This window comes from Haliotis rubra, unplaced genomic scaffold (assembly GCF_003918875.1).
Source record: "Haliotis rubra isolate DU_JTF1 unplaced genomic scaffold, ASM391887v1 Scf2040, whole genome shotgun sequence".
NCBI lineage: Eukaryota > Metazoa > Mollusca > Gastropoda > Lepetellida > Haliotidae > Haliotis > Haliotis rubra.
The window spans coordinates 1-15,089 of NW_025766049.1; the positions used below are offsets into that span (position 1 = coordinate 1).

Genomic DNA, 15,089 nt, shown 5'->3' on the forward strand with positions numbered 1-15,089 from the left:
AAGTTCCGCAGTTTGTTTTCCTTGTTCGACAGATGACACGCACGTTGAGTTGAATAGGGATCCTGTCATAACCGGTTCTTATCTTTCTTTGACACATTTTGGTTGTCGACTTTTGACGGAACATGGTGTCATCAGGTTGCAAAGCAGGCGGTGTCATCACCATACTTGTTGTAATAGCTGCATATTTGTTCAAGCGTCAAGCAGACGAAGCATTGCGAGAGCGGGTACATCAAGTGTTGTCCGGGTTACTGCGGGCCGAAAGAAAGGTTCCGCATCCAAAGTTTCGGGTCGCAATCGGATTTGGAGGATGTCAAGATTTAGTTGCTGATGGCCTAGAATTGTTGGACAAAATGCACATTGGTCCACCAGACAACCCAACCCATTTCCATTCGGTTGACAAACACAACGGAACTTGCACAGTTGATGGGGTTCTTCTTCAGGCACGGGGCTGCTGCAGAGTAAGTACTCTTTTCGTTTTATCAGACTCATTACATAATTTTACGCTTCAACAATTGCGTTTATCAGCTTGCATTCAGCCACTCCTTGATTGAAGCATGTGAAATGTTGGCAACAGTTCTAGTTTCACTGGGGCGGTGGGGTAGCCTAATGGTTAAAGCGTTGGCTCGTCACGCCGAAGACCCAGTTCGAATCCTCACATGGGTACAATGTGTGAAGCCCATTTCTGGTGTCCCCGCCGTGATGTTGCTGGAATATTGCTAAAAGCCGCGTGCGAAACCAAACTCAGTCAGTCAGTCTAGTTTCACTGGCATATATCTGGTATTTCCCAAGCGTTCTCTTTGTAATGTCTGGTGTCCAATGCCGTGATATTGTTGGAATATTGCAGAAAGTGGCATACAACCATACTCATATGGGTTAGGTACCCCGATCTCATTAGACAGACACACACGCCCCTTCTTGAGCCATATATTTGACCGATCAAATGCCCGTTACAATCATTAGAGTTAGTGTGGGTTAGGAATGATTAAGATAATTTCCTAATGAAATTAATCAAACATAATTTTGGAAAATCCAGTAATTTTTATAATAGTTGAGTTTTATGGAGAGAGAGGCAACTGTGTCTGGTTACGGTTAACAATTGTGTTATGATCACTTGAGCGACAAGCACTAATTCAGTGTTGTAAACTCCCCAAAATTTCGGCCAGACAACTGGTCTGGTAACTCTCAAAAAGTTACCAGACCGGCTGAAAGTTACCAGTCCAGAATTTTCAGGATTAACAGTGATTTTGAAGCCTATAAAAATCAGTAGGACAAATGTCCTGAGTGGGTGTCTGGCGATAGGCCATTGACCTAAAGCTCTTTTTGACATTTTTAAATCCCAATGGCATCATATAACTAAATTGTTAATGACATTTAATGTTGCAACTTGGATTCTAGATATACAGCAAAATTAAAAGATCTAATCCCACTGTTGATAAATATGAAATTTATTTTTCTAACATTTTCAAATAATACAACTACAACTTAAATAAATTGAGTTTTTAATGAAAATGCAAGCATTTATAATGTCCAGAAATATCACAAAAGAAGCAAAAACTATGACGATTTTTTTCCATTTGTGACTTGTCATAACATCCCCGTGCCTTTTTCTTTTATATTTTCATTTTTACGTAATCAGAAAATTATTAAAAGCCACTGATATCGGGAAATAGGCGACCATACATATTATTTAAGAAATCTTTAAGATTTCTTAAAAATATATGGTATAACCCTATTCCGATATAGATTTCTTAAATAATATGTATGGTCAGCCTATTTCCCGATATCAGTGGCTTTCCACTCAGTAACATGACACAACAACGGAAAATACCTCCGTTTTGCTTCATTATGAATAACTTTCGAGGTGAATCGTTTGATGGCGGTATCGTTCGAAAAGCTCTGAACATCAACAATATCACTATACCCTTGCTGAGAGTATTTTCACAGTTGTAAGAAGCGATTTTATTGGATAAAGATTGGTTTCTAATGGCTGGCTTTTTCGCTTACAGTCTGCTATAAGAGTCGTGATTGGTCAAAATCAGACACGCGTGACATGAGGCAGCCAATCATATTATGGCAATGGATACTGTCCTCGTAAATGTGAAAACTTGTATATTTAGGACGAAAGTTTTGGGTAAAATAATGCTATTCGAACATATTAAGCACAAAATCGCTATGTATCGTAAAATTATGGAACTTAGTGGACGTATCGTGCTAGGTTATGACCTGTGACAAAATGCTTCATGCATATATTTTTCACATTAAACATAGTGTCCAAGCGTGAAGATTGGCGGAAAGCGAGGATGTCACTTGTCAGTGACTTGACTCGCATTGCATGATCGCACAAAAAAGATGGAAATAGTAGTTTTATATGTACGCTTTGACAACTTTTATGAATCAGGGGGGGATACAGCTTTTTGAGAAAGGGGGTGTGCACACTATTGAGAAAAGGAGGGGTGCACACTTCATTTTCACCCGAGTTTCAATGGTCATATAACAAATTTTCAGCACAAAAGAGGGGGTGCGCACCCCTGCACCCCCGCTCTGGATCAGCCTATGTGAATGCTATTGTTTATTTTATTCATTAGTTTATTCAATTTATTTAATGATTTCCTTTGAAACATTGTTACATGCGGTGGGGTCGGAAAGCCCGTTTCTGATTGTCCAATGCTTAAAATAGCAGCCAATCGCGCAATCCATTAGATCTACATGTACATTTGGTAGCTTAGTGTGATAAAAATGGATGCGTAAATACATACACGCCAAGTGAAACATGATCAAGATTCCGTGGTTAGTTTTGATGAATTCGTGAAATGATAATGTTCGTGAATTTATTAGGTCCAATATGTGAAAATAACATCGAAATTATCGATCTGCACAATAACACGCTTTTAAATGTTTTTAGTCATTATATACATTACAAAATTACGCTTGTCGCTGATTCACCAGCCAGACCATCGGGCGTGCAACTTTTAAAACTGACCGTCCGTCGCAAAACAGACCGTCCCGGACGGTCGGGCAGGCGGAGTTTGCAACGCTGACTAATTACTTTGTTAATGCCCATGAAGTGTTGGGAGCTTAGCTTCAGCTGTTAAAGTTTGCCAGTTATGTCTACAAAACCTGAATTATATATTCTAGCACGACATTGTGTGATACTCGATTCTGATTGGCTGAGAGCTCATCAAAACCGTACTTAAATGGCTGTTTAAGACCGCTAATTAAAGTGACCGATTCACAGCGTATATATACAACGAACTTCGTTGGACCCTATTGTTTGTAAACAAACATGTCGGACACCAGCAATTTCTATCTCGGCAGCATCTTTGATGTTTTTTAAGTAAAAGCGAATGGTTTGAAGAAGAATTTCTTGACCCTTATCCCTGTGAAGAAACTCTGAAGCTGGAAAATCTGTCAGAAGTGCAAAAGCGGCAGTATATTCAAACGGGTCCAGATGTGACGTCGACAACACACACGTCGGCCCACACATCCTAACCTGACCGCTTCGCCCGGCTGTAATGCCCAGTCCTTCCACTTCCACTGTCCATGTATCCCACATAAAACGTGGCATATCAGGTCTTTTCCAACTTGGGAATAGTAGGGTGGTTATCAACAATTATTTCGTGAATAAAGTTAAGGCGACTAAACTTAGAGAGTGCACGGCTTAAATTTTGGCTGTCGATTGTCATACAGTAGGGGAGATCAATAATTCGCTTTGAGAAAAATCAAATAATTGTACTTGCTCACATTATAAACTGTATTTTTTATTTATGTATGCTACTTGTTACAAATACCAGCATACTGGTTCCTGAAATAAGGCATTTATGTTGTTGAAAATGTCTTATCTTGTTCATTACACAACCTGTCCCTTAACGGGACGATTCCAAGCAATTTCCAGGAAAAAGGCCCCTTTGCGCCTTGTGTTCTTGCGCCAAACAGTTCGGGTTTTAAAACGCTTATCAGTCGTGCTAGAATGAAGATAAAGCTACTCTGTTTTCAATTTTATGCTCCTTTATCGCTGATTTAAGACCGCTAAATGACTCCTAAAACCTCACGCTGTCGCTACTCGGGTTTTAAATTTCATTTATTAAATTAAAGCATTAAGCATATTCTAGTTATCAAATTTAAATTTATTAAAATTTAAGACCGCTAAATGTTTAATTTAAAACCCTCACGCTGTCGTCGTTAGGGTTTATAAATTACATTTAGTGGTCTTAAATCAACGATAAAGGAACGCAAAATTGAAAACAGAGAAGCTTTATCTTCTAATTATATGTAGGTCAAGTGGAAATATTGTTATCGCTAAGATTTCTTATTCATGTCTATAATTTATTGAAATGTAGAATATAGTTAGTGTACAGGCTAACAGACAAGTTGAAGGTCTGATTCTCTACAGATGATCTTAGATATGTGATCTTATTATCATGGTCTTGTATCTGAAACAAAAAGATGTATCTGACAGACAAGTTGAAGGTGTGATTCTTTACAGATGATCTTAGATACGTGATCTTATTATCATGGTCTTGTATCTGAAACAAAAGATGTATCTGAAAAGATGCAACATTTATCATGTCAGATATGGTCTTAACCATTTCCAATTTCATTTCATTCAAATCAAAAGATAAAAAATTAGTCTGCCATATATCTATGTATGTTTGAGCATTTCTTCTGAAGTTTTATCATGCTTATCAATATCTAGACAGGGTTGTCATTGATGAATCAAAATTGTTTGCCTGGACGCACAGGAGGCCCACTGTTGGACACACCACAAACCTGTGATTGTTGGTCTGAATGATGGTTCACCTCGGTTATGTTTCTATGTCTGTCTGCACCCGTGCTTGAGTGCTTCACCACAGTGATGAACATTTGAGGCTTGCATCGATTTGGGTTTTCTTCCACATTCAACTGATAAGCCGGGTTATAACTGGAATACTGTTTAAAGCAGTGTTATGCCTAACTCACTCACTTACTCATGCGACCGCCTCCGTGGTGTAGTGGTTAGAGCGTCCACCCGGAGAGCGGAAGGTCGCGGGTTCGATCCCCGACCGCGTCATACCAAAAGACGTTAAAATATGGTACTTGTTGGTCCCTGCCTGGTGCTCGGCATTAATGGGTACAACAAGGACTGGTCGGCTCGTAGTCAGTATAATGTGTGTGAGTGGGGTATTCATGCTTCAATGCAGCATGGTATCTCAGTGGGCTAGCACTATAAAACCAGCTTAAGTCTGGGCTAGTACAAGCAGCCGCATACACATACACACGCATGCACGCCGTCATATAAAGCCGAAATATTCTCAAGCACAACGTTAAACCCAATTTCACCTCACTTACTCATGCTGAAGGGGCTGTTGTCAGCACAGGTACTACAGACATGTACCTCAGGTGTGTTTCTGTGTACAGATATGTACCCTAAACAAAGTCAAACTACAGAAACGTATCCAGCACCCTAAACAAAGGGACAAGTCCATATTCCCAAAACCGAAACCATTTGTAGTTGTTCCCGTTCAGATGATTGCAACTGCAAGTGGTCTTGTGCATAGCAAAATGTTTATAATTGTGTATGCTCTTTCATTGTTTTATAACACAATCAATTGCATCTGATACAACAGTATGACATTTCCGATAAAGAAAATGGTCCAATGCAGAATGGTCCCATCCTAGTGTAATGCTTCTGTATTTTGATTTTGGCTAGGGTACATTTCTGTGCCACCCATTTCTGAGTTACGCGTGCCAACAACAACCCCTTCAGCTTTACTCATATGCATACTAAACTAACAGGAAATATATGACGTATTTTCAGGCGATACATTTCCAACGAAACACTGTTCAAGGAGCTAGTAGCCAAGGCAGACAGTCTGTCACATCGGGTGTGGGCACTGGGAGGTAATGCCCCAGTCATGGCTAACAGATTAGCTAGAGAAGGATTGGATGTACTGCTTGGAGCGAGACTTACTCCCAACATGGCAAAAGCACTTGATTCAAGTATTAAAGGTTGGACTCCTTATATTGTTTATGTTTCTGTTTTGCCATAATTTATGCTATTCATCATGTTCATTGTTACAAGTGGCCAGAAACCTAGGATGTGGGTTTGAATCCCAGTTCAAACTGATTATTTTTATAGGTTTGTAAACACTATGCCCACACTTCTAGTTTTCGGGGAGGTGGGGTAGCCTAGTGGTTAAGGCGTTGGCTTGTCATGCCGAAGGCCCGGGTTTGATTCCCCATGTGGGTACAATGTGTGAAGCCCATTTCTGATGTTTCCCGCCGTGACATTGCTGGAATATTTGCTAAATGTGGCGTAAAACCCAACTCACTCACTTCTAGGTTTCACCAAAGTTATAACATAATAATAATGTGTGTACCTATACTGCGCTAACTTCCATGACATTATTACTAGTGCTGGGAGTTGGTCAAAATCTCATAATTGATGATTGGTTCATTACAACCGATCAATCATCAAAAATAATTTGTTAGCGTCATTTATTAAATTTTCCTGATTATTTTTATTAATGGACAAAAAATAAAGAAAAAACCCTGTAGTTCTTTGGCAAATTTCACATCTTTAAAGGATGACTAGTAGGTTAGGAACACTAATTTCTTGGAGTCTTGAAGATAAATTCAACCATGACTTGGAACGAGCTTGTAGTACTCATGAAATGTAACTGACAAAACCAACCTTATGAAAAATATTGTTAATGCAAAAACGTGTTCCAGAATTGTTTGCGTTCGATTATGAGAAAACATGATCGATTACTTGGTCGCTTAGTCACTGCGACCAATCTTGATTATTTCAATTAGTCGGACCACCACTAATTATTACCCTGGTCAGTGGATCAGTGTGCACCTTTCGACAACCCAAGTTGTAACAAAATGTAAAGCACATGAAGATTAACAATCAAATGACCATGTCATCCCTCCGGTACCCATTTACTGCTGGGTGAACAGAGGCAATTCACCATTCACCTGATGAGGAGTAAGAATATACTTCGAAACGTTGTGTCCATTACTATAAAGAAGTTAACATCCATGGAATTCTTGCCCTGACTGATGTGATGCTCTTTCAGTGACGGGAAGGAAACCTGCGTCGGGAGGATCCATCTCCTTATGGAATATAAGGCAGGGACCCGCACGTGGGGACAGTACACAGCACCATGGGCCAACAGGTAACAGTGCTCACATTCACAATTCTTTAGATTGTCTTTACACATGCAGTGTATCAGATTCAGTTATGTGTATTAGCTAATGTCAGTGAAACCTTCTCAAAATTATTGTTTGGTGCAGAGTACAGTGGATAAAGCAGACAGTCATTTCAACCAGAGGAAGTTAGACTTATTGAGCTGGAAATATTTCCAACTTTGATCTTGGTGAAAGAATATTTTCAAATCCCAGCACAGGACTTCGAAATTTGATGGGCTACATTAGCAAAAACGTCTTGACTATGAGAGTAATGTACCTGGGGCCTCATTCACCAAGTGAGAGTAATGTACCTGGGCCTCATTCACCAAGTGAGAGTAATGTACCTGGGCCTCATTCACCAAGTGAGAGTAATGTACCTGGGCCTCATTCACCAAGGAGAGGTAATGTACCTGGGGCCTCATTCACCAAGTGAGAGTAATGTACCTGGGCCTCATTCACCAAGTGAGAGTAATGTACCTGGGCCTCCCATTCACCAAGTGAGAGTAGCGCACCAGGGCCTCATTCACCAAGTGAGAGTAATGTACCAGGGCCTCATTCACCAAGTGAGAGTAATGTACCTGGGCCTCATTCACCAAGTGAGAGTAATGTACCTGGAGCCTCATTCACCAAGTGAGAGTAATGTACCTGGGCCTCATTCACCAAGAGTGAGTAATGTACCTGGGCCTCATTCACCCAAGTGAGAGTAATGTACCAGGGCCTCATTCACCAAGTGAGAGTAATGTACCTGGGCCTCATTCACCAAAGTGAGAGTAATGTACCTGGGCCTCATTCACCAAGTGAGAGTAATGTACCTGGGCCTCATTCACCAAGTGAGGAGTAACGCACCAGGGCCTCATTCACACCAAGTGAGAGTAATGTACCAGGGCCTCATTCACCAAGTGAGAGTAATGTACCAGGGCCTCATTCACCAAGTGAGAGTAATGTACCTGGGCCTCCCCTCATTCACCAAGTGAGAGTAATGTACCTGGGCCTCATTCACCAAGTGAGAGTAAAGTACCTGGGCCTCATTCACCAGAGTGAGAGTAATGTACCTGGGCCTCATTCACCAAGTGAGAGTAATGTACCAGGGCCTCATTCACCAAGTGAGAGTAATGTACCTGGGCCTCATTCACGAACTGGCGTAATGCTACAACTATTGTAAATCCTATGTAACACAGCCTTAAAACATCATAGACTGACTAAAGGTTTGGTTTTACGCTTTTTAGCAATATTCCAGCAACATCCGGTGTATGGGGACACAGAAATGGGCCACAATGTACCCAAAACATCATAGAACTAAGATAAGATATAACTTTATTATCCCCGAGGAAATCCTTTTTGTATCAAAAACGGCCTCAAAATGAATATATACAAAATTCACAAAAATATACACAATAATTACATGCACGAAATGAATGCTGAAAGTTCCATACAATTAACCACATAGGTAGAGGCTAGTTATCACATGCATGATGACTACTGGTATTCAAAAACATTTGTTGCATTAATAACACGAATACTGGATGGTATGAAGGACTGTCAAGCTCTGTTTGTTTTAAGCGAAGGTAATCGAAAGTGGCGTCCAGATGGAAGTAGTTGAAAAGGATGAGATAAAATATGTGAACTATCAATTCTAATTTTCGTTGCCTTTTTGACAATCTGGCGCTCATAAATGAAGGAAATATACTCGAAAGACACTTCAGTAAGTTTGCTGGCAGTAGGAACAATTTTGAAAAGTTTGTTTGTTGTGAGCAGACAGACCCCCATACCAACATATAAAATTGTAGGTCACCACACTTTGAATAAAGTGTCTACAGTCGCTTTGTGAAAGGGACCCCAGACAGATACAGAGAATGAGTAATTTATAGAAAATCCAGCAAAGCCAGTTTGAGCTACCAACAGAACACCTGTTCAGAATTAGCCTTATACTAATGATAGATCTTGAACATATAGAAACAAAATACATTGTTTTAAAATGATTCACTGCAACGTGTTTCACATTTTTCAGTCTATTGAAACGTGAGAAATGTGAATGTAACTTTATGATGACTATATTACATCTGAACCAAGGTTTGCTAGGAATATAATAATTGTGGAAACTCCCCTGATTTAAAGCACTGAGAACAGTGTTCTGTTTCATCAATTTCATCACAGTGTGCTGCTCTCACAAGCTGCCTTTGTTTTGTTTGAATTCCTTTCCTTGTCTCCTGACTAATGTGGTGTTGATGACAAGTGTACAGCCTGTCACAGTGAGAGGGTTCGTCTCAAGATTGTTATAGCTTATATTTTGTGACATGGCTCAGTGTTTTGCTGGAGCAAGAAATCAACTGTCAGTCAGATTGCTTCAGTGTTGTAATGATAAAAGATGTATCTTCTATCAATCGCCAAGTTTTAGTGGTATTCTCAAAAGCAGAAGTGTTTAGCTTTTGTGATCATTGAGTTTGAAACCAGTAGGTGTAACTCATGAATGAGGTGGTTTGAAAATGAAAGCAGAGAACTAGGTCAATATAGTTATCTTGCTATGCTTTTGTGCAAGCATGGGTGTGCCCCACTTGCACAAATAGGGATCTGTGCTGTTGTTTGGCTTACTATCATTAGTATCATCACATTTACATTTTTGAAAGCAAAGATGTTTAACAGGAGTGTGTCCACGTGTTATTCAGTATTTAAGATGTGCTACTACTTATACCAGCCCTTTATTCCCTGGGCATGGCAGGACTATATGTTGCTTGTTATATTTGTTACGTTTACATTAAATATGAGTTTTCTTCTCTGCGTTAACCAGTCCCAATCAAAATTTAATCCAGTAAACTGTTTTATCCTTCTTTAGAAGTTATGGTTGATTGCACAATGCCATTTAGAAAGTGTTCAAATGTAACATATGTTATATTTGTGATTGCACTTTCTTAACCCCAAAAGTACTAGAATCTGTACTTTACTGAAAAAGTGTAATCCCAAATATAACATATGTTACATTTGACCACTTTATAAATGGCATTGTGTAATCATAAATTTTGGCCGTGCCAAATTTACACTTATCAGAGGCGTACACAAAGTCTGCAGTCTAGACTATCAGTTGTCTAGCTTCCATTTTTGTGGAAGTTGCAGTAGCTGAGCGGGTTAGGCGGCTGACTTTGTGTGCTGGCGATTTGGTGCCTGACTCTGAGGGTGTGGATTCGAATCCCGGATGGGACTCAACCCAAAAAGCACTAGAATCTGTGCTTTATTAAGAAAGTGTAATCCCAAATATAACATATATTTAGCAGTTGGAGAGTCAGATGTGGACAAACTTCATGCATGAACAACTTCTTTATGCAGGTGATGTGACGTTTCGATACAGATTCTTGTATCTATTGGTACTTGCTTGACAATGATTCAAGAATCTGTATTGAAACATTGCATCACCTGAATAAAGAAGTTGTTCATCCATTAAGTTTGTCCTTACCAGTATTATCCTGTTTGTGTTTACTTGTTTCGTGTCAAGATTAGAAGTGTAGGTAAAAGGTAATTCTAGTTGGGTAGCCTAGTGGTTCAAGTTTTCACTCATCACATCTAAGACCCAGGTTCGATTCCCCACATGGGTACAAAGGGTGAAGCCCATTCAAGTGTCCCCTGCCATGATTTGCTGAAATATTGCTAAAAGCAGCATAAAACTATACTCATTCAGCCACTATGTGTGCCAGGGTTATTTCTTGATGTTTATGAATATACAGAGAGCCAGTCACTGAGTCAGTTACCAATGTTAATTGTATGCCTGCAGGGAAATGATACTATTACAGTCAGTAAATCATCCAAACAGCCAATCATGGCGGTGATGTATTCATAGAAGTAAGTGAAGCTGTACAAGCTGTTGAAGTCATGATATCGGTCATGACAAAAATGAAAATTGATATGAATTTATTGTCTGACGCAACAGCAGTGCAGGCAATATTTGCTGAGCTATTACTTTGCATGAGTTGTTTAGAAAATGTCATTTCAAATTTCCTATTTTTTCATCTATATTGTGATTATGCTGCTAAATACCACGCATCTATCATCACTGTTTCATATTTGTGGAGATTCGGGGACTTGATAAGTTGATTCTTGCCACTGAAGCACGTATATTCGTAGTGAATGAGATCTATATGATTTATCATTATAAGTCTGTTTGTATGTAAATGTAAGCATTGCATTTCAGTTCTAAATACTGTATTTCCATGCAAAAGGGATTAAATATTAACATTTTAATTAATTTCATCTCATAACTGTTACATGTTGAGGATGCTGAAACTAAAACACATTGCAGTTCAAGTTGTTGACAAATCTGTACCAACCCTGGGTTAGGTTACTGTTTAAACACTTGAATATGGAGTGTGAATATGCTTTTACATAACTATCAACATTATTTTAGTGATAGTAAGGGACATCTGACTTCACACATTGTACTCATGTTGAAATTAAACCCAGAACTTTGGTGTGATGAGTGAACACTTGAACCACTAGGCTACCTCATCACTTGTATACAGGTATTTGTTGGTTTCCTCTTCGTGGTTCTGTTCGTGTACTAGTGTACAGATGTACTAGTGTACAGATGTACTAGTTTGTAGCGGCAGTAATTGGACATGTAACACCTGCTTTCTGCCTGTATTGATTACCTGAATCAGGGATATTTGCCTTCTTTATGCTTGTGGTGGATGTTTACTTGAGATAATCAATGTGGCTTTCATTTCCTTTGTCATGCTATGAGTTGTGACACATGGCAACTTTGAAATTAAGTTGTGAATCAGTGATAATTGCCATCTTTATGCTTGTGATGGATGTTTTATAAAAATAATGCATGTGATTTTCCTTTTTCATCCTATGAGTTGTGACATGAAATAATAACAATGGCAACAAATAACATCTGATGATTAACATTGCCATGTCTGTCTATCCATTATCCATTTTTATCGACAATGATAAAGAAGTAATTATGTGTTTATAAGAATCATCTTCAGTACTGTACTGACTGAGTATGGTTTTACGCCACTTTCAGCAATATTGCAGCAATATCATGGCTTTACGCCACTTTCAGCAATATTGCAGCAATATCATGGTTTTACGCCACTTTCAGCAAGATTCCAGCAATATCATGGTTTTACGCCACTTTCAGCAATATTCCAGCAATATCATGGTTTTATGCCACTTTCAGCAAAATTCCAGCAATATCATGGTTTTACGCCACTTTCAGCAATATTCCAGCAATATCATGGTGGAAGACACCAGAAATGGTCTTAACACATTGTGTCCATGTGGGGAATCGAACACGGGCCTTCAGGATACAAGCAAACGCTTTAACCACCAGGCTACCCCACCACCCCTTCAGTAGGATAGTCAAGTGATTTAAGTGTTCATTTGTCACAGTGAAGGTCATTTTTTTCCATAAATGGATGCTGGGACATTATGAAGCCCATTTCTTGTGTACCTCAGTACAACAATGATGGAATATCGCTAAACATCATTACATGATAAATAATGTTTCTGTCATACTCACCCTTCGAATGCAAAAAGCAGTGTGTGAATATCTTTGACAGGCTTGTAACTCTACAATTGTTCAGGTATCATGGGATAGTTTTTAGATATTTTGTTGCAGAAAAGGCAAATACATATCAATTTTACCCCAGGTTTCAATGTGTTGTTCTCTTGAATGACTGAACAAGGGCATATCCTGGACTAACACTTAGTCTCTGAACATATATAGTTTTGATACAAAAAGCTTATAATATATAATACGGGAACTTTGAGATAGTCTTGCTTTTCGTGAAACACTGTGACTTAAATATGTAACACTTGTAACATCACATGTACAACTGAGTTCTCTCTTTCAGACTGATCGTACACAGTGACTCGTTGAACCCCTTTCTAGATTCTCTGGAGGAGTTTCAGGAACAGCTCAAAACATACAATGCCGACCTGCTGATTGTCGGTGGGCTCCAAATGATGGACAACTTCCCGTTTAAAGATGGTTAGTTGTGATTAGAAGTTAAATAAACTTTTTTTGTTATTGTGTGAGTATTTGTAAGTAATTATTACCTGACTACTGGTGTCAGAGTCTCAGGAATGGAGTTGTCACTCAAATAGGGTGAGTCTGCTTCCAGAATTGAAGGATCTGAGTTATTTCTCCAACTTAAACTTTGCTATTGTTCTTGTAAGATTTCTCCATAATGCTGCATGATGACAGATAGTTGATTGAGTTTTACCAGTGTAGCATATTGCATGTACGTGAAAGGTGTCCCCTGCACAAGCGACTACCTGAGAGAGGGTCACTTATTGGCATGACTGCTTGCCCTTGGACAACAGATTTCTGCATGAAGCCCAAAAAATATGCCTACGAGTGTTATTTATTAAAATAATAAAACAAAATTGAGTAAGTCATTGATCGTCATGCCAGTTATAGGATAACATCAAAGAGAATGTTTACTTGCTAATCAGAATTGCCTGTGAATTCCTGGCTCCGAATCAACTGCAACAAGAATAAGCGACATCGTCATGATGGTTTAGTCATGGTTAATATTCAGTGGTCAAGAGACTACAAGGTTTCATTGTACACATGACTCCACCAAATATAAACTCAGACAGAAATTTGTTTTGGCACGTTTTCAGAATTGAAAATCTGTTTGTTAGATATACACTATGTTAATGTTTTCTGTGTTGTTCACTATTACAGGAAAAAGACAAGAAAGAGTGAAGAAATTAGAATCAACTCTTGCAAACGTTCCTCAAAAGACCCAGATTCATTTTGAGCTGGCATCCTTCACAGACAAAAGCCTCATGGAGGAGATATATGAAAGTGTGGTCCTCTACTCAGACTCACTCGGGATGAACGAACAGGAACTGCCGAACCTCGTGAGTATGATGACAGGTGGGAACGTCACGCTTCTCTCTGACAGCCATCCCAGAATAGCAACATCCCTCGACCAGATGAGGTTGGTCTACAACATCCTGAAAAACACCAAAGAGACCGGGGGACGAAGAAAACTAACACGCATCCACTTACATACTCTTGCCTACCAAGCAATCCTTACGAAAAAAGGCACAGCATGGAAAAACACAATGTCTGCTGCGGCCAAGGCTGCCCTCACTGCTCATCGCCATGTCTGCGGGTCTCAGTATATTCATGTGGAGAAAGCCAAGTTGATAGTGGATGATTCATTTTCATCCAGTAAAAGTGATCCCAAGCCACAAAGGATCCCCATCAAGGATAATCGTCCAGTCACCTGTTGGGACGAGGAGGACTATGAGATCTGCATTGCGCCGGTGCTGGTGTGCACGCAGGTGTTGCAGACAGGGGGTGGCGGGACAACGCCTCATCAGCTGGTCTGGTTCTGCAGCTGTGTAGAGAGAACCCTTCCTTATCCTAACCACCATACTTACATTGCAATAATTTACCATAACACTTTGCTATTATGTGCCCACCTGTTCCCAAGTGCTTACATGTGATTGCCAAATGAAGTAAGACAATAACCAAAATATAAAACTTTAATAAGATTTATAAAATTATGAAAGTGAGCATTAGTAAATGAATATGTTCATTCATAATTATATTCAAAACAATTTTAGTTAACCAAAAGCGTATATGTGTTATATTTCATATCTGTTTTAATCAAAACAATTTCTTCAAAATGACCATTATGAACCATTCCTTGTTTGTGAACTATGTATAGTAAGGAGATGTGTTGTTGATTAATATTGTCTTTGTATAGATCATTTCTAGAGGTGCTAGCTTTCAGATCTAATTATGATACATATCCAGCCATGCTTTATGACACTGTTATGAAATCCACTGATGTTTTAATGCAAAATGTTCACCACAGCTCCTTATTTTCCAATATTCCGAACTTTCATTTGTCATGCAGCAACATCGACGTGTGGTATTGGTTTATTTATGAATGTGGAAGATA

General features: G+C 39.2%; 1 protein-coding gene across 1 annotated transcript; it reads left to right on the top strand.

Annotated features, from left to right (window-relative positions):
- The first annotated feature begins 93 nt into the window (after positions 1-93).
- LOC124275942 (ADP-dependent glucokinase-like) lies at positions 94-14,549 on the top strand. Its single transcript, XM_046711646.1, is given in 8 exon segments — positions 94-395; positions 397-458; positions 5,795-5,985; positions 6,145-6,155; positions 7,069-7,157; positions 13,017-13,153; positions 13,856-14,482; positions 14,485-14,549. Coding segments are annotated over 8 exon segments (1,455 nt in total). The 5' UTR covers positions 94-122.
- Positions 14,550-15,089: the final 540 nt, after the last annotated feature.